The 19,505-nt window shown below is 36.9% G+C and overlaps 2 protein-coding genes across 2 annotated transcripts; both read left to right on the forward strand.

Moving 5' to 3' along the window:
* The first annotated feature begins 684 nt into the window (after positions 1–684).
* Positions 685–2,352, forward strand: LOC141647411 (4,5-DOPA dioxygenase extradiol-like). Its single transcript, XM_074455564.1, has 3 exons — positions 685–945; positions 1,192–1,562; positions 1,650–2,352. The coding sequence occupies exons 1-3, from the start codon at positions 709–711 to the stop codon at positions 1,843–1,845; spliced, it is 804 nt and encodes a 267-aa protein (XP_074311665.1). The 5' UTR covers positions 685–708; the 3' UTR covers positions 1,846–2,352.
* Positions 2,353–3,377: 1,025 nt separating this feature from the next.
* Positions 3,378–18,142, forward strand: LOC141647410 (4,5-DOPA dioxygenase extradiol-like). Its single transcript, XM_074455562.1, has 3 exons — positions 3,378–3,663; positions 17,271–17,641; positions 17,727–18,142. The coding sequence occupies exons 1-3, from the start codon at positions 3,427–3,429 to the stop codon at positions 17,920–17,922; spliced, it is 804 nt and encodes a 267-aa protein (XP_074311663.1). The 5' UTR covers positions 3,378–3,426; the 3' UTR covers positions 17,923–18,142.
* Positions 18,143–19,505: the final 1,363 nt, after the last annotated feature.

The following is a 19,505-nucleotide window of genomic DNA, read 5'->3' on the forward strand; positions in this document are numbered from 1 at the left end:
ATGCTTTTGCTTAGGTTTCATAAAATAATTTTTTTTTTTTACAATTACTATATTAGAACCTAATAGATTGGGCCCTTTTTAACTTTGGGCCCTAGGCAAATGCCCCTAAAGCCACTTCTAGGACCGGGCCTGGGTGGATGGTGATAGGTGTAAAATTGTCGGAATTTTAAAATAGGGTCAATGTGCACATAGTCTCAAACGTTTGAGGGTAAATTATTTTAAAATGGGACTAAATTGCACCTACCTCCATTTGGGAGCAAATTGCTACTTTCCCCCTATATTTTCCGACACCACTTAAGCTACGTTCTTTTCGGCTAAAACGAGCTGAATTGAATGGAGATGAGCTGAGCTGAGCTGAATTGAACTAAACTGAATGAAGTTGAGATGAAATAAATGGAGCTGAAGTAAGAGTTAAAATTGTGAAGAAATGAAATAAACAGAACTGATTGAAACTAAACCAAACTGACTAAATAGAGCTGAGCCAAACTGAAATGAGAGAAAATTAAGCCGGAAACAACATGGCCTACCCGCCACATTGACATCCCTGGTACTCGTCACACCACAACCCCTTTTTTCCTACTATTCCGACGTATTTAACCGAAATAACCCAACAGCAACCAAAACTGTTCTGGGCAATAAAATCCTATATATACTCTTGCAGTCTTGCTCTCCTCATTCATCTTCTTCTCAAAAATCTCCCTCGACGCCATGAAGATAAACAACACGTTCTTCATATCACACGGGTCGCCCAGGCTTTCCATCGACGACTCGATCCCGGCAAGGGATTTCTTAAAAGGTTGGAAAAAGCAGGATTATGGGCAAATTCCCAGAGCAATTCTCGTCATTTCTGGTCATTGGGAAACTGCTGAACCCACCGTTAGCGCGGTTGATGGAATTTTCGATACCATTCATGATTTCTACGGTTTTCCTGCTTCTATGTATAAGGTAATACTTGCATTCCATTGATTTAGGTTTAGGATGTGTTGTTGTACTAAACTCCAAGAGCTTACAGTTAATCACATTTAACCTGAATTATTGGTATTTTAGTATGAATTTTTTGTTGCATTGAAGTCTAGTATAATTAGGATAATGGCTCCGAGATTGGGTGACATCGGGTGGCGCTAACTCATTTTCTTCAAGAAATTACTCCGTATATCATAATAAACCTGAGTTATCGGTATTGGTTCACAGCTCAAGTATCCGGCTCCAGGAGCTCCAGATTTGGCAAAGCGAGTTCAAGAACTTCTCAAGGGGTCTGGGTTCGAGCGAGTGCACATGGACAACAAACGTGGTCTTGACCATGGTGCGTGGATGCCATTGATGCTCATGTACCCCGAGGCAGATATCCCTGTTTGTCAACTCTCGGTTCAATCACATTTGGATGGCACACACCACTATAATGTGGGACGGGCGCTTGCACCTCTTAAGGACGAAGGTGTCCTGATCATTGGTTCCGGGAATGCTACACACAACTTGAGAGACCTTCGCTTCAATGCTAAAGAAGTTGTCCCATGGGCACGCGAGTTTGATCGTTGGCTTGAACAAGCTCTGACTACTGGAAGGTACCTTTTCGCTTAGACTATTGTAATTCTTAGTCACTTGTATCTCATGACTTTGATACGTAATTTACTTCAAGTTTTGTCTTATAGGTACCAAGATGTGAATGATTTCCAAAAGAAAGCACCTCAAGCGGAAAAGGCTCACCCTTCCCCTGATCATTTCTACCCATTAAATGTAGCCATTGGTTTTGCCGGAGAAAAGGCCAAAGCGAAGCTCATACATCGCAGCTGGGGCCTTGGCACCGTATCCTATGCCTCCTACAAGTTCACAGATACCATCATTTAGCTTTCTCCAGACTTCATTCGAGGTAAGGAGCTTAATAGGATATAAATATAATAGTTGAGCCTCAATCTTAACTTTAAGGTTTTGGTTGAAATGGTTAATTTGTCATGTATTAAAGTCTCTTTCTTGAGGACTCTACATAAATTGCTTCCGCTTTATTGCCGGTGGGCGAAAAATTATGACGCTCACCGGCGAGATCTTTAGAATAATAACTTTACTCTTCTACAGAAAAAAAAGCCAAAAATAAAGGTAGCTAAGTTGATTGTCAATCAAAAGTCGAGGGATTGTGGTGTTGCAAAATCCATTCATGAATGCACGTATTGGACTATTAATTTACTTTGATCATTATCTCCTTTTGTTCGTGTTCTTGTGTTCATGGATTGTGTGGAAATGATGAAGACACTCTAGCAACTAATCACAAGTGACTATAGGGATTGCTGACATGTCAATTTAGTTAGTTAGGATTCGTGGTAGTTATCACATTGTAATCAAACTCACAAAATATCTTCTAATAACAGGTGCATTTATTTACCTATGTTCTTCATTCTTTTATGAAGCTCTCAAGCTCATCAATAGAGGTTATCACATAGGTCAAGCTTTTCATGGTATCAATCGTGCAGATTATGATCCTTCGTTCACAATTAGCTTCCGCAATTATCAATTCATACATTTTATCGAAAGCCCGTACGTTACAACGAGTAATTAACTTAGTTATAATTATAATGGAAAAAAATGTGATAGGACTTTAATGTTTATATCCTATGTCTAATCATATTTACGTGATTAATATTTGTATCTTATTATTGTTGTAACTCAAAAGATCACCCCAACCTTTAAATTAAATTCCAAAGTATGGATATTCACATTGATCCGATTATTTTGCATATCTGAAACATTTGATTTGGATATGAATATCTGATTTCAAGAATTTCTAATATAGATATCCGATCCGAACTAAGACTTTGGATCGAAAATTCGATCTTTGCTCTGCCTAGTTGGTGGAGACAAGAGTATGGAATTGACTTTCCTTTAACCTAATGTGATAAGTGGGCGAAATAAAAGGAGTTTATGAGATGTCTTAAGTTAAGACGGTTTTAAGCAACACATACTCCACAAATCCACAATCAACACCGATACAAATCATACAACGGCGTAATGATTATATGTAGTAAAGGTTTGACAAAAGTGAGCCAAGTGCAGGTACAATACTAAGATCACACGTCGTAAACTCACAAGTCGTCATTAGGGATGTCGTTGGGGTGAGACGGTGGTGGATGTAGTCTCCCCTGCACCGTATCCACCAAGCAATACTTAGACACATACCCGTAACCACCCCAACATGTGAAAATCTAGACCGTAGCCATCGCACCCACCCCAATTTGAACGGTTACGGTGCGGTATCACTCATACCCGCCATGACATCTCTAGTTGTCACATCACAACCCCTTTTTTCCAACTATGCCGACGTATTTAACCAAAATAACAATTAGCAACCAAAACAGTTGCCACCTAAAATCAATAAAAATCCTATATATACTCTTGCTCTCCTCATTCATCTTCCTCTCAATAATCTCCCTCGGCGCCATGAAGATAAACAACACGTTCTTCATATCACACGGGTCGCCCTCGCTTTCAATCGACGACTCGAACCCGGCGAGGGATTTCTTAAAAGGTTGGAAAAAGCAAGATTATGGGCAAATCCCCAAAGCAATTCTCGTCATTTCTGGTCATTGGCAAACTGATGAACCCACCGTTAGCTCGGTTGATGGAATTTTAGATACCAGTCATGATTTCTACGGCTTTCCTGCTTCTATGTATAAGGTAATACTTGCTTTCCATTCATTTGTTTCCTCGAGTATTTTTCCTGAAAGTATTTTAATTAAGGTAAACAAATAATTAGAAGAAAGGTAGTTATTTTTACAATTATTCAAGTTGGGAAACTTCAAGTTGATTCAATCTTATGGTTTTTGTTATTGGAGGTCGACAGGTCGTTGAGTCGTTTCATATAATTGTTGGTGGTATTTCATGTGAGCATGTGTACCTATTAGGATATTAAATCTACAGTTTGTCTCCTTAGTACGGTTTTATAGCTAAAACGGGATAAGTACTAAACTATTTAGATAGATGGGAGTAGGGGTGATAACAAGACGAACACGAGCTTGGTCTTGCTCAGCTTGTGCTCATAAAACAAAGCTCATAAAACAAAATTCGAGCTCGAGCCGATCTCGAGTTCACCCGAGCTTGAAAAAATTGAGCTCATTACCAAGCTCGCGAGATTTAACAACTGTACTCGAGCTCAATTCGAGCCTATGTATATTGTTAAATTATCATTTTTTCCTCTAGATATTTTGAATAAGAAAATTCGAAGGTTAGATATAAAAATATTGGAGAAATTAATGAGAATATTTAATATGTTTATACAAAAATATAATCATGATAAATATTTTTTAAAGAATATGACTAAGATATTATTTATTCACATAAGTTCTAGCCACTCACGAACTTTTTGAGCCACGCCACCGTTAGCTCGGCTTGACACGTTAAATTATCGAGCCGAGCTCGAGCTCGAACTGCTCATTATCACCCCTAGATTGTTTTGTTATTCCCCGGTTATTATTCGTTTGTCTTTAATTTATACAAGTGGCTAATAATACTTGACCCCGTTTTAAATACAAAACAGATATTTCCATCTTAAGAAAAAGATTGTGTTCAACCATTGATCAGTGTCAACTGTCAACAGGTATAGCATATTTGGCCTAACTAGTTTAGATCTCGCGCAAATGCGCGGTAAATATAGGCATTTTCATTTTTAGTGCATTATTTATAGATTTTAGATAAATATCGCACGAATTTTTATAAAAAATAACTAATACTAAAATAAATCAAAAGAATTGAATAATTCCATGAATTGTGTTTTTTATGAAAATATTTTAACTACATCAAATTATTTAAAAAAAAAACTATTTTTTCGTCACGAAGTTAATAATAGGAATACAGTTGTTATGTATACATTATTTTAAATGGAAAATTAGCTTAATAAATGAAAATATAATTTATTTCTATATATAAGTTTGAGCTCTTTGGAGGAAAACTTTAGAGAAGTTGCATTCTCTTAATATATAGGAGGATTTATATTTTTTAAATTTGCATCTCATTAATATTTATCAGTTCACTCCACTGTATTTGGATATGAAACAAAAAATTGAAATGGGAAACTAATAAAAAAATTTATTTAAGTTGTGAATTTTTTTTAGTGAATGTTTTTTGTCACGAAGCCAATAGTAAGAATGTGTCAAGTTATTCTCTACAGTAATAATTATTACATTACAGAAAAATTTAACAACTTATACTTTATAGTTTAATATAAATTTTATTTTATTTTAAAGAAAAAATCATAATTATGAATTTATTTAAAAAATGAGAGTTTATTCATAGGAATATATTCATTGAAAAGATAATAATGTAATAAAAGAAAATTTTATTTATTACCTAATTTAGCTAGATGCTTTTTGGAGGGAAATCTAAAATAATTTTTATTCTCTTAGTAGTAGGGGGATTGGTTAAAAATGAGTTTCTATTTCTTAAGCTTAATTTTTAAAAATTAGTTTTGAAGAGTCACGGACGAGGGCACCTAAGAGGGGGGGGGGGGGGGTGAATTAGGTGTCTATTTAAAAATTTAAGCTTAATGAAAGCTTCTTTTAAAACTCTTAAACACTTTAAACAATGCTTAGATGAAAGTAGAAGTCGATACTTAGAACTAGAGATTTAGAAGTATTCAACAACGATTCAGCAAGCAGAAGTTACAGTGTACTCAACAGTTGATTCGGTAGATAAAAACGTGAGTAGAGTGTGCATCGGAAATAAAACGAAATAGACACGACAAACGATATTTTTAAAAACTGGTTCGGTCACTACTCCGCGACCTACGTCCAGCGCTATTTTATTAAACGTCTCAGAAGTAAACTCATACAAACTAAGACCACCCCGAATAATAAAACAACTCCCCAACCTACTCCGGTTGCTAATGCTTAAAAGCTACTCCGCTTCCAAGACTTTTGCTTTGGGCTACTCCGCCGAAAGACTCCTTACTTAAAGCCACTCCACAATAAGACTTTTGCTTTGGGCTACTCCGCCGAAAGACTTCATGCTCAAAAGCTACTCCGCTTCAAAGACTTCATGCTTAAGGATAACTCTATCCTAAGACTTTTTGGTTCTACCCGTTTGTTACAAGACCACTTATCTCAATGTTGTTCACTCAATTGAACGGAGGAGATAAAGTTTAAGTACAAAACACGGGATCCTTGAACACGGTTAAAACGACTAGGTGCAACAACAAACTCAAGTAAAGGACTCAAAAGATAAATAAAAAAACTTGCAAAAGATTCAAAGATTTTGAAATGATAAACGGTTTTGCAAAGTTAATTTACTCGATTGAAAGCTTAAGTCTTTTTCAGTTTAAAACTCGTTTGTTGCACACTTGTAAAAATGAATTAAGCAAGCTATTTATAATGTTCAAGTAGTATACTTTACACATTAAAATATCTTACACTCATAAGCACAAGTGATTAAAATATTGTAAGTAGTTTGCTTGGGCAACATGCAAAGCCAATTGAATTCTTCACCAATAAACCGAGTATTCTTCCTCAAGAAATCGATGTCCAAGATTGCAAGAAATCAGATTGTACACACACACAAAAATGGGCTGGGTTTTTCAACAAGAAACATGCATAAATGGTTGTGTTTATGGGAACCATAAACATTTCCATAAATGTAAAAGCCAACAGCCCTTTTATGGTAAGTGTCTTATTGTGCAAGCAAACTCCTTAGCAAGTCATTGAAAGCTTAATTTTTTTTAAAAGAGTTCAAAATATTTCCAGAAAACATTTGTGAACATTGAAAGCATTTTAACAAAGATTCAAATATTTTCGAAATATTTCTTTCAAAGACGAGCCTTAATTAACTGTTGACTCAACTGTTGTTTTTGCACCTAAACGTAAATTCGTGTTAAACGATCACCTTACAACACATGACATTAGCACTAATGACTATCTTCATCTTTGATCTTCATGATGACATTCTTGATAACCTTGAATTGACAATTGCAGCTTCATGCTACATGGTTAAACTTAAGAGGCACACAATTAAATAACAAATGAGTTTAATTTGTCTTAAAGCATCATCAACACTAACTTAATCAAATTGGGTTTCTTCAATTTTTCCCTTTGATGATGGCAAGACAAATAAAATTCAGTGTGCAATTCCCCCTTAATCCAGGGTCAAGGTTAACAAGTCAAAATATGATCAAAATAAGATGCATAAATACATGGTCATTGAAAATTAGTCAATTTTTCGTTAGCCTGGGTAGAACATTAAATCGCCAAGTAAACATAGATACAGTGTACGCAAGCCTATGAGTCATTGAATCACCACCTGCAATTTTAAACAACTTCCCTCTCTTGACATCATCAAGTAGGAAGAACACAAGTTTAAATAAGGATTAGAGTTATACAAAACAAATTGTTCGACAACTAACAACATAACCAATGATTAGTAAATTATCACAAACATAAAGCCAAGGTAAAAAGGGATTAGAAGGCTTTTGTTTTGATTAGGCATTAGGCTTGGTTATGGCAAAGGGCTTGGTACGACATACGGCATAGGCTAGGCACGGCATAGATCAAGAGATCAATCATCAACTTCATCGGTTTCCTCTTCTCCAACCAACCCGTAAACCATCTCCAAGAGTTCTTCATTTTGACCCTTAACCTCCTTGAGTTCCTTACGCAAACCCGACACTTCCAAACGAAGACCCGCAATCTCACTCATTTGAGCATGTTGGAGATCCAACAAGGCTTTAACATCCTTAGTGAGACGTGTCATATAAGACGATTGCATAGAGGAGGAGGAGACATCCGCGGCCTTCATACCCGACCAAATACGAGCAAGTTTATCACCATCAATTTTCAAGTACATTTGTGATAAAACTCCCAAGGTCATAGTGTCACACATGTGATCCACACCGAAACTACTAGAGTCCACAATATCCATTTTCTCAAAAATGACCGATAACCACATCCCATATGCTAACACGGTGGAACTATCAACCTTACGCTTTTCAACAATCTTAGCAAGATGATCAATGTGAAAGAACATCAAAGCGGGTAGGTTAATTTGTAGATGCTTAGCAAGATAATAGATCAACCACATCTCTAGCACACCACACACACCACGGCTCTCATTACATGGGATCAAGGTTCTAAAAATGAAATTGAAAAAGAACCGGTGGTTAATTTTGATTTCTCTCGGTTTTAGTGTGATAGGGGACGTAGTTTTGGGACTTAGAAACTTTGTGATGGTCAAAGAACTTATACCATCAATAGTCGGCCAACCACCCTTAGGAAATGAGGACAACTTGGTTGTTAATTTCCCGACAATTTCGACATTGAGACACAAGGGTTTGTTATTGATAACGGCGGTAAGACTACCCGATTGGACATCGAATTTGACCGTAGTATAAAATTGAACAATCTTCGCTAAATAAACTCGGTTATAGAGATTAAGAAGACTCTCCCACTTTTGTGCATGAATTGCATCTTTAAAGAATGTAAAAGCGGGGGACGAATCATACCATTCGAGTTCATAGCGACGGTCCGATTTAAAGTTCCCTTGGATGACATGCTTGCAACAATCAAAAATCACCTTAGGAAAATGATAACCATGAAGAATCTCGAGTGCCTTGGACTTGTTCTCATCAAGAGGTTGCTCAATAGCAATCATAACACTATTCGATTCATCATCAACTTCCTTTGCCATTTCCTCCACTTTTCTTTTCCTTGAGGTCAACCGAGTGGACACCTTCTTTGCTTTGCCTTTCGGTTTGGGAACGGTTTCCTCCTTGAACAACTCGTCATCATTGAAGACGGCATTCAATTTCTCCGTGTCAATTTCCGTTTCCACAACCGTTGCCTCACTCACGGGTTTGCCTCTCCTTTTTGGCCTTTTATTACCAACCATATCCTTCAACATCACATCACTACCAACACTTCCCTTCGATTTCGATTTTGATTTCGGTTTCGATTTCCCATTGCCCTTCTCACCGGATTCCTCAACAACTTTCTCAACACTCTTTTCTTTTTCCTCACTTTTTTCAATTGATTTTTCCACAATCTTTTCTTTTTCATTCTCATTGTTTTCTTCATTCTCCTCTTCACTTTCAACATCTTTCTTTTCCTCACTGTTTTTCTCTCCTTCCTTCTCGACATCCTCATCAACAATCTCCTCATCTTTTTCACTTTCCTTACCAACACCAACATCAACTTCCTCAACTTCTTGAATGATTGGATTTCCATCATCATCAACATCACCAACAACCCGTGTGCTTCCTTCTTCACCCTCGGTTTCAGTTGCATGCGGCATATTCAAATCGAATTTTTGATTGAACACCCGACTTGAGAATCTCCTAGCCTCGGCAGCTGTTTTAGGACGATTAGCAACTGATTTCTTCCTTGTCATTGGGGTATTTGGCACAAAAACTCTAGGTTTCTTTGGTGGTTTTTGATTTTGGGCAGTTTTTGATCCAAGACTTTCGATTTGTGGTTCAACCGAGGTAGTTTTCGGCTTGTAGGAGTCTCGGATTTCCTTCAATGTTTTCCGCTTAGTTGATTTTGGAGGCATAATTCTTATAGTGAAAGTAAAAGTGACAGTTGGTAGAGAGATGTGTAGGACGGTTTTGGAGAATATTTGGGGAAGATGTAATTTTTTGAATATTTTGAAATTGAGTAAGGATGACATGATTTAAGAGTTGAAAATTATACATGTAGTAAATGAGGTGGGTGAATAGTGTTTTAGGCTTTTTTATTTTGATTGGTTGAGAGGAAGGTGGGTGTAGCCGGCTAGGTGTGGGTTTAGGCGGCTAAGGATATGGGTAATGGGGAAAGTGAGATATGATGGCTAGATGATGGTTTAGTGGCTCCATGTGAATAATTACTTTACCCATTGGAGTTACATGCAAATTAATCATTTAATTCATTGAGTAAAAATAACACATAATCACTTATAAAAACAAATGTAACATCTACTCTAGTCAATCATTGAGGGCAAGTCGTCATAAAATTTTTACGCGGAATCCAACAAACCAATTTTCAACCGAAGTTTTACGAATTGTTCTCTTTCAAGCGATTTTGTGAAAATGTCGGCTATTTGATCTTCCGTTCTACAAAATTTAAGACGAATTTGACCTTTTTCTACATGATCACGTAAAAAATGATGTCTTATGTCAATATGCTTAGCCCTTGAGTATTGTATAGGGTTCTTTGAAATGTTAATGACACTAGTATTATCACAAAAAATAGGAGTTGAATCAAAGATAATACCATAGTCCCTTAGTTGTTGTCGAACCCAAAGAACTTGCGCGCAACACAATGCGGCACTTACGTACTCGCTTTCAGCGGTGGAAAGAGCAACGGTGTTTTGTTTCTTAGACGCCCATGAGATCAAACACAGACCTAAGAAAGTAGCCATCCCGGATGTACTCTTTCGATCAACAACGCTTCCGGCATAATCTGCATCCGAGTATCCTAAAAGCTCAAAAGGACAATATGAGGGATACCAAAGATACAAATTAGACGTTCCAACTAAATACCTAAGAATACGTTTTACGGCAATGAAATGCGATTCTCTAGGACTAGCTTGGAAACGAGCACATAGACATACACTATATAAAATATCCGGTCGACTAGCGGTCAAATAAAGTAATGAACCGATCATACCTCAATACATAGTTTCATCAACTTTCTTACCATTCTCATCTATGTCAAGCTTTGTGGAAGAAACGATAGGTGTAGAGAAGGGTTTAGAGTTAGTCATACCAAACTTACATAGCATCTCCTTTATGTACTTTTGTTGATGAATCATCACACCATCTTGAGTTTGCTTGATTTGAAGCCCAAGGAAGAAACCTAGTTCTCCCATAATACTCATCTCAAACTCAGATTTCATTAGTTCCGAAAAGTACAAATAAAGGAGTTCATTCGTTGCACCAAATATTATGTCATCGACATAAATCTGTACAATCAACAGTTCACCACACTGTGACTTTATGAACAATGTCTTATCAACCGATCCATGTACAAAACCATTTTCCAAAAGAAATTTTGACAAGCGATCATACCAAGCTCTTGGAGCCTGTTTTAAACCATAAAGCGCCTTGTCCAATTTAAAAACATGGTTTGGAAATTCATTGTTTATAAAACCCTGTGGTTGCTCCACAAAGACCTCTTCTTCTAAATAACCATTTAGAAAAGCCATTTTGAAATCCATTTGAAACAGTTTGATGCCTTTGTGAGTTGCAAAAGTTATGAGCATACATATGGCTTCAAGCCTAGCTACTTGTGCGAAGGTTTCATTATAATCAATGCCTTCTTGTTGTTTAAATCCTTGCACCACTAGTCTACCTTTATTCCTTACGATATTGCCCGAATCATCTAGCTTATTGTGAAAGACCCATTTGGTACCAATCACGGTATAACCAGTAGGTCGAGGGACAAGATGCCTACCTCATTCCTTTTGAATTGATTAAGTTCCTCTTGCATTTCCATCACCCAACTCGGATCTTCAACTCCCATGGTGATGTTCGTCGGTTCAATTTGTGAGAGGAACGCATGAGATGCAAAGAAATCATTGAGGGATGATCTTTGTTTTCCTTCCCGAATTCAAGTCACTGGTCAAGTTAGAAAGGGGGTGAGATTTTTGGTGTTTCCACTTCTTTGGTACGATTAAGGATTGTGAGGCTTCTTGGGGTTCTGACTCAACAGTTCGCTCAACTGTTGGTTCTGGTTCATTTTGTGTTTGAGGGTTTATTTCTGTTTGTTCGTTTTGTTCAACTGTACCCTCATTCCCCCTGGATGTCGTAGCCTCATTTTGTGGTTTAAGTGGTTCTGTTCCCCCTGTCTCTTGGCTAGTTCCTTCAATCAACAGTTGATCCGACTGTTGATTCAGCTCCTCTTGTTCGTTCTCCTCGTGTACATCATCCATGTCATGTCGGATCATTCCAAGCTCATAGTCCTCATCATCTTCATCATCCTCTTCATGTGTATTAGAATGTAAAAGACTAGACTCATTAAATATGACATGCACACTTTCTTCCATTTTCATGGTTCGTTTATTATACACTTTATAAGCTTTGCTACGATCCGAATAACCGAAAAATACGGCCTCATCACTAAAAGCATCGAATTTACCCAAATTATCCTTTCCATTGTTGTGAACAAAACATTTGCTTCCAAAGCATTTCAAATAGGATAAATTAGGCTTTCTTCCTTTAAGCAACTCGTAAGGTGTTTTGTTAAGCATTTTCGGATCATAACACGGTTATAAATGTGACATGATGTGTTGACGGCTTCGGCCCAAAAATTCTTTGGCAACTTACTACTAATGAGCATAGTCCTAGCCACGTTTTCATGTGTACGGTTCATACGCTCTACAACCCTATTTTGTTGAGGTGTAGCACGCGCGGAAAAATTATGGCTAATACCATGCTCATCACAATAAGTAATAAATGAGGAATTTTCAAATTCGGTTCCATGGTCGGATCTCAAAGATTTGAGCTTTTTATCAAATTTGTTTTGGACCTTTTTCAACCAAATTAAAAATTCATCAAATACTTCATCTTTAGAACTCAAGTAGAGAAGCCAAACAAATCGTGAAAAATCGTCAACAATCACACATAAGAAACGACTACCTCCTTTACTTCTAACACGCATTGGACCACATAAATCAATATGAAGTAACTCAAGAGGTTTAGATGTACTAACGAACTTTTTGGATTTAAAGGAGCTTCTTACTTGCTTTCCCTTAGCACAATCATCACACAAGCTATTAAAGTCAAATTTCATATTAGGAATGTCGTCGACTAAGTGAAGTCGTTTAAGGGTGTTCAATGTTCTAGCATTTACGTGACCTAATCTCTTATGCCAAAGCCACGGGTCGTTCTTTTTCAAAGCACTCATACAAGACATGGTACGACTAGACAATGCAAAAAGATTAGTCAAGTAAACATCTTTAACACGTTTTCCTTCTAAAACAACTTCCCTTGTATTACCATCTAAGACACGACATTCACTAGCACACAATTCAACAATATTACCATTATCACACAATTGAGATATGCTAAGGAGATTATGCTTCAAATCTTTGACAAGCAACACTTTCTCGACACATTGTGACAATGACTTACCAAACTTTCCAATTGCAATAATTTCACCTTTCTTATTGTCACCAAACGTCACGGTGCCACCATTGTAGGCTTCTAGTGAGAGAAATTGGTTTCTACTTCCCGTCATATGACGTGAACATCCATTGTCCAAGTACCAATTGCTGCTGCTTCTCACTAATGCCTATAAGAAATCAAGAGGTTAGTTTAGGAATCCAAACGAATTTGGACCCCTTTTTGTGAGTTGCATTGTTAATCAAATCTTTGCGAACCCACTCCTTTTTAGTAACCTTGATGTTCCTATTTAAGTCGTTTAATCTGTTAGGACAACCATTAAATACATGACCGGTCTTACCACAAAAGTTGTAAACAATATACTCCGGAAGGCCTGCATATTTTCTCCTTCGAAAATCAGTCTTGCTTGGTTCCTGGTTTTGGAAGTTATAGTTCACTGAACTGTTACTTTTGAAACCAAGTCCAGCTTTCTCTTCAGATTTTTGGGACTGATTTATGAGGGAGTCTAAAATGTTTTGCCTACCTTCCCATTTCCTGTAAAACTCTTTAGCATCATGCAATTCTTTGGTCAATGTTTCAATTTTAGTAAGATGGTCAAGATTTAGTTTGCCTACTTTATCGAAAGCGGATTTAGCATGACTACATTCATCACTAAGCAACATAGCAATTTTTTCAAGTTGCTTATTATCATGTCGACACGAGGTAAGGTCAGCTAGCAGTGAGTCTCGTTCTTTAATCAAAATATCAACTTGAATAATTAAAGACTCGTTTTCTTTTTCAACATCAGAAATAACAGTTGAGGCAACTGTTGATTTTGACGAGCTAGCAATATTCGTGAGAACAAGGTTTTCTTTCCTCAATTTCTTAATTTCTTTTCTGAGTGATGGAATGATGTTACTTTCTTTTATCTCGTTTAGACACTCTCTAAGACCAACATTTTCTTCAGCAATTTCCTCAATTTGAGTTTGCAAGTCGTAGAGTTTATCATTTTTAGCAAGACTCTTATCAATTACATCATCAAACATCAACAAAGCTTTTCTTTGGAAAGAGTTATCACCTTGTTCTTGAGATTCATTACCTCGGTGTCGGAGTCATTGCTAGAGTCGTCGGAATGAGCCATAAGGCAGAGTGCGGATTCTTTCTTTGAAGACTTGGGTCCGTCAAGATCAAGACGAGTTGTCATACAAACTTTGGCATCTAATTCTTCCTCAAGGACTTCAACCTCATCGGAATCAGATACACCCCATATTGCAGACATGACTTTATGCTTAAAATCTTTCTTTACAAAATCTCGTTTTTCTCTAGATTTAAACTCATTCCACTTGGGGCAATCTTTGATAAGGTGACCTTTCTCACCGCATTTGAAACAAGCCACCGTGAAATAAGATCTCTTCTTTTGAAAACGTTTTTTGTTAGCATTGTTGAACTTCTTAGGATTGTGACTATTGATCATATCCGCCATGTTACATGAGTACATGGCTTGCTCGTCATCTCCATCTTCTTCTTCATCACTTGAGGTTGATTTGAGAGCGAAACCTCTAGCTTTGGAACTTTCACACGAGCGCTTTGCGAGACTTAACTCGTGTGCCATGAGTGAACCCATTAGCTCATTGAGGGACAACTTGGACAGATCTTTAGCCTCCTCAATAGCCAACACCTTCGGTTGCCATATGTCACTTAGGCTACGAAGGATCTTTCGGACTATATCCTCAGATTCAAACTCTCTACCTAGACCTTTAAGTTCATTAACAATACTAGAAAAGCTAGAATAAAGACCATTGATTGACTCATCTTTCATCATATTGAACATCTCATATTGTTGCATGAGAAGGTCAATATACGATGCTTCTTGACTTGGGACGTTCCCTCATAAGCAAGATTTAACGTGTCCCAAATCTCTTTAGCCGAGGTACATCCGGAGATGCGATTAATATCTTGTTCACCGATGCCATATTGAAGAATGGACATGGCTTTAGAATTTTTCTCGACTTTACGATAGTCAGCCTCGACATAACTTTCCTCGCTTTTTACGGCACTGTTCCTATCAGAGTCAGTAACCGTTATAGCAAGGGGACCTTTTTTAATAATGACCCAACACTCATAATCCATACTTTTGACGTAGTGTTCCATACCGTGCTTCCACCAGGAGTAATTATCCCCTTTGAAGATAGGGTACTTAGTATGTTTCCCGTCCATGACTATAGGATCAACTCACTGGTAGTTAACCAGTTATCAAGAGCACAAGGCTCTGATACCAATTGAAGAGTCACGGACGAGGGCACCTAAGAGGGAGAGGGGGTGAATTAGGTGTCTATTTAAAAATTTAAGCTTAATGAAAGCTTCTTTTAAAATTGTTAAACACTTTAAACAATGCTTAGATGAAAGGAGAAGTCAATACTTAGAACTAGAGATTTAGAAGTATTCAACAACGATTCAGCAAGCAGAAGTTACAGTGTACTCATCAGTTGATTCTGTAGATAAAAACTTGAGTAGAGTGTGCAGCGGAAATAAAACGAAATAGACACGACAAACGAGGTTTTTAAAAACTGGTTCGGTCACTACTCCGCGACCTACGTCCAGCGCTATTTTATTAAACATCTCAGAAGTAAACTCATACAAACTAAGACCACCCCGAATAATAAAACAACTCCCCAGCCTACTCCGATTGCTAATGCTTAAAAGCTACTCCGCTTCCAAGACTTTTGCTTTGGGCTACTCCGCCGAAAGACTCCTTGCTTAAAGCTACTCCGCAATAAGACTTTTGCTTTGGGCTACTCCGCCGAAAGACTTCATGCTCAAAAGCTACTCCGCTTCGAAGACTTCATGCTTAAGGATAACTCTATCCTAAGACTTTTTGGTTCTACCCGTTTGTTACAAGACCACTTATCTCAATGTTGTTCACTCAATTGAACGGAGGAGATAAAGTTTAAGTACAAAACACGGGATCCTTGAACACGATTAAAACGACTAGGTGCAATAACAAACTCAAGTAAAAGACTCAAAAGATAAATAAAAAAACTTGCAAAAGCTTCAAAGATTTTGAAATGATAAACGGTTTTACAAACTTAATTTACTCGATTGAAAGCTTAAGTCTTTTTCAGTTTAAAACTCGTTTGTTGCACACTTGTAAAAATGAATTAAGCAAGCTATTTATAATGTTCAAGTAGTATACTTTACACATTAAAATAACTTACACTCATAAGCACAAGTGATTAAAATATTGTAAGTAGTTTGCTTGGGCAACATGCAAAGCCAACCGAATTCTTCACCAAGAAACCGAGTATTCTTCCTCAAGAAATCGGTGCCTAAGATTGCAAGAAATCAGATTGTGCACACACACAAAAATGGGCTGGGTTTTTCAACAAGAAACATGTATAAATGGTTGTGTTTATGGGAACCATAAACATTTCCATAAATGTAAAAGCAAACAACCCTTTTATGGTAAGTGTCTTATTGTGCAAGCAAACTCCTTAGCAAGTCATTGAAAACTTAATTTTCTTTAAAAGAGTTCAAAATATTTCCAGAAAACATTTGTGAACATTGAAAGCATTTTAACAAAGATTCAAATATTTTCGAAATATTTCTTTCAAAGACGAGCCTTAATTAACTGTTGACTCAACTGTTATTTTTGCACCTAAACGTATATTCGTGTTAAACGATCACCTTACAACACATGACATTAGCACTAATGACTATCTTCATCTTTGATCTTCATGATGACATTCTTAATAACCTTGAATTGACAATTGCACCTTCATGCTACATGGTTAAACTTAAGAGGCACACAATTAAATAACAAATGAGATTAATTTGTCTTAAGGTATCATCAACACTAACTTAATCAAATTGGGTTTCTTCAAGTTTCAAAAGCTTGAAGCACCAAATTGTTGCTTCTATTTTTATGGGCAAAAAGTTGGTTTTTGAGATTTTGGGAATTTAGTACTCGTATTTGTTAACTTATGAAATTACTCCCTCAATCCCGATTAATTATTGTTTATCTTGTATATATTTTTTTGTGAATTTTACTCTAAAGTAAATAAATGATTGAGATGGATCGAGTAACATTTAAAGTGTGCCTCAAATTTGGGAAGTAAAGTTTGGTATGTAATTTAGGTTTAGGATGTGTTGTGGTCTTTAGCTCTTTAACTCCAACAGGTTACAAGTAATCACATATAACCTGAAAAGTATTGGTATTGGTTGACAGCTTAAGTATCCGGCTCCAGGAGCTCCAGATTTGGCAAAGCGAGTTCAAGAACTTCTCAAGGGCTCTGGGTTCGAGCGAGTGCACGTGGAAAAGAGACCTAGTCTTGACTCTGGTGCGTGGGTACCGTTGATGCTTATGTACCCCGAGGCTGATATCCCTGTTTGTCAGCTCTCAATTCAATTACATTTGGATGGTACACACCATTATAATGTGGGACTGGCGCTTGCACCTCTTAAGGACGAAGGCGTCATGATCATTGGTTCTGGGAGTGCTACACACAACTTGAGAGACCTCCGCTTCAACTCCAAAGAAATTATTACATGGGCTCGGGAGTTTGATCAGTGGCTCGAAGAAGCTCTGACTACTGGAAGGTACCTTTTCGCTTAGACTGTTACATACAGAGTACCTCTTAGTCATGACTTTGATACGTAATCCCCTTTAAGTTTCGTCTTATAGGTACCAAGATGTAAATGATTTCCAAAACAAAGCACCTCATGCGAAAAAGGCTCACCCTTCACCTGATCATTTCTACCCATTACATGTTGCTGCTGGTGCAGGCGGAGAAAAGGCCAAGGCAGAGCTCATACATCGCAGCTGGGAACTTGGCACCGTATCCTATGCCTCCTACAAGTTCACAGATACTCCCATCTAGCTTTCTCCAGACTTCATGCTTTATTCCTTATTTGTTATATATTGTAACATCTGTATAAAAATAAATCACAATGTTATGCTTGTTTTGCTGATGCCTTAAGTGCAAAGTTGTAACTTGTACGCACACTTGGACTGTTGTTCAAACTATATATATGAATAAAAGGCCGACAATGGTATAGTATAGTACCTACCATAGTTGTAAACGACAACAATTAGCTAAATACCGCCTCTATATACGATACATTATAATTTTAGGCCCTCTTATAAATGCATAAGTGTAAATCTCTTTTCGGATCTAAGAAAGTACGTACTGGGTAATCATTATAAAATTTTTCACAAAACTTATAATAGACACAAGACACTTAATTACTTACTTTTTTCGTTTAACGATTTCATTTTTCATTATTTACTTGTTTTAAATATATCTTTCATTCTTCATATACTGTCATAGCAAGAATCAATAGAATATAAGGTCAAATTTAATATAATTGTTATGTTTCTTTGTTATTAAGGGATCTATAAAGATACAAAACTTTAATTAAAAAAATTTAACATTGAGAAAATGACTATTGTCTGAAAAGTTGTGGGGTTTCAAGATCCCTCTTTCCTCTATATGGCAACACCACTACATTCACTATTTCAAAGTGAAATTAGGCCAAAACCTAATGTCCCCAATGTGAAAATATTCCTTGGAGGAAAAATAAACAAACTTTCAAAATAACTTTCCCTAACAACCCTCTCGAAAACACCAACTTCATCTATCATCATCATTATATATCTCATTCCAGCTCACCGCTGGCAACCCATATTCCCCTCCCTCGCCCCTAAAACACGTCCCCAGTCCTCCTTTTTATGCCCCTGGGCAGACCAACCCTAGCCTTTCCCTCCCCTCCTTCAAGCTCAGCCCCTCCATCCATCGGTGACCCCACCGTCATCCCTCACCATGACATCACTTCTCCCTCGACTGGTCACACCACCCTCTTCTCCTCCATTCGACAAACCTACCCCCCTCTCTATGCCTGGCCACATTAAAGACCCTACTTTTCCATCATAAACCTAGAGTTATTTAAAAAAAAAATCAAAAATCCTAAAATAAAACAAAAAGAAATCTTACAATACATACCAAAAAAAATTAAGTTATTAATAATTTGCACCTAAAGAATCTAATAGTCCATATTTACATTTAGCTTATCATATGCATATTTTAAGAATTTTGATTAATTCAAAATGTTCTATGATTAAGATTTAAGAGAATTAGATTCACAGTTTTGTTTAGTTAAATGCAAAATGCGAAAATAAACTACGAGCATGTTTGACAGAATTTATTATAATTGTGGTTTTGTTTGTTAAGCTTAATTTTTTACAAATGTTTTATAAAAGCTAGACGCACCAAATTTATGCTTCTACCTTTAATGGGAAAATGATTGTTGTTGAGCTTTTAAAAAGTCATTCTTAACTTTTGAATAATTGCGTGTTTGGCCGCCAATTTGTGCTTTTTGGCAAAAAAAAAACACTTTGAAAAGTTAGGCCAAATATGGTCTACGGAAAATATTCATACAAGTATGATGATAAACCAATTTCCGT

Source organism: Silene latifolia, chromosome 3 (genome assembly GCF_048544455.1).
Source record: "Silene latifolia isolate original U9 population chromosome 3, ASM4854445v1, whole genome shotgun sequence".
Lineage (NCBI taxonomy): Eukaryota > Viridiplantae > Streptophyta > Magnoliopsida > Caryophyllales > Caryophyllaceae > Silene > Silene latifolia.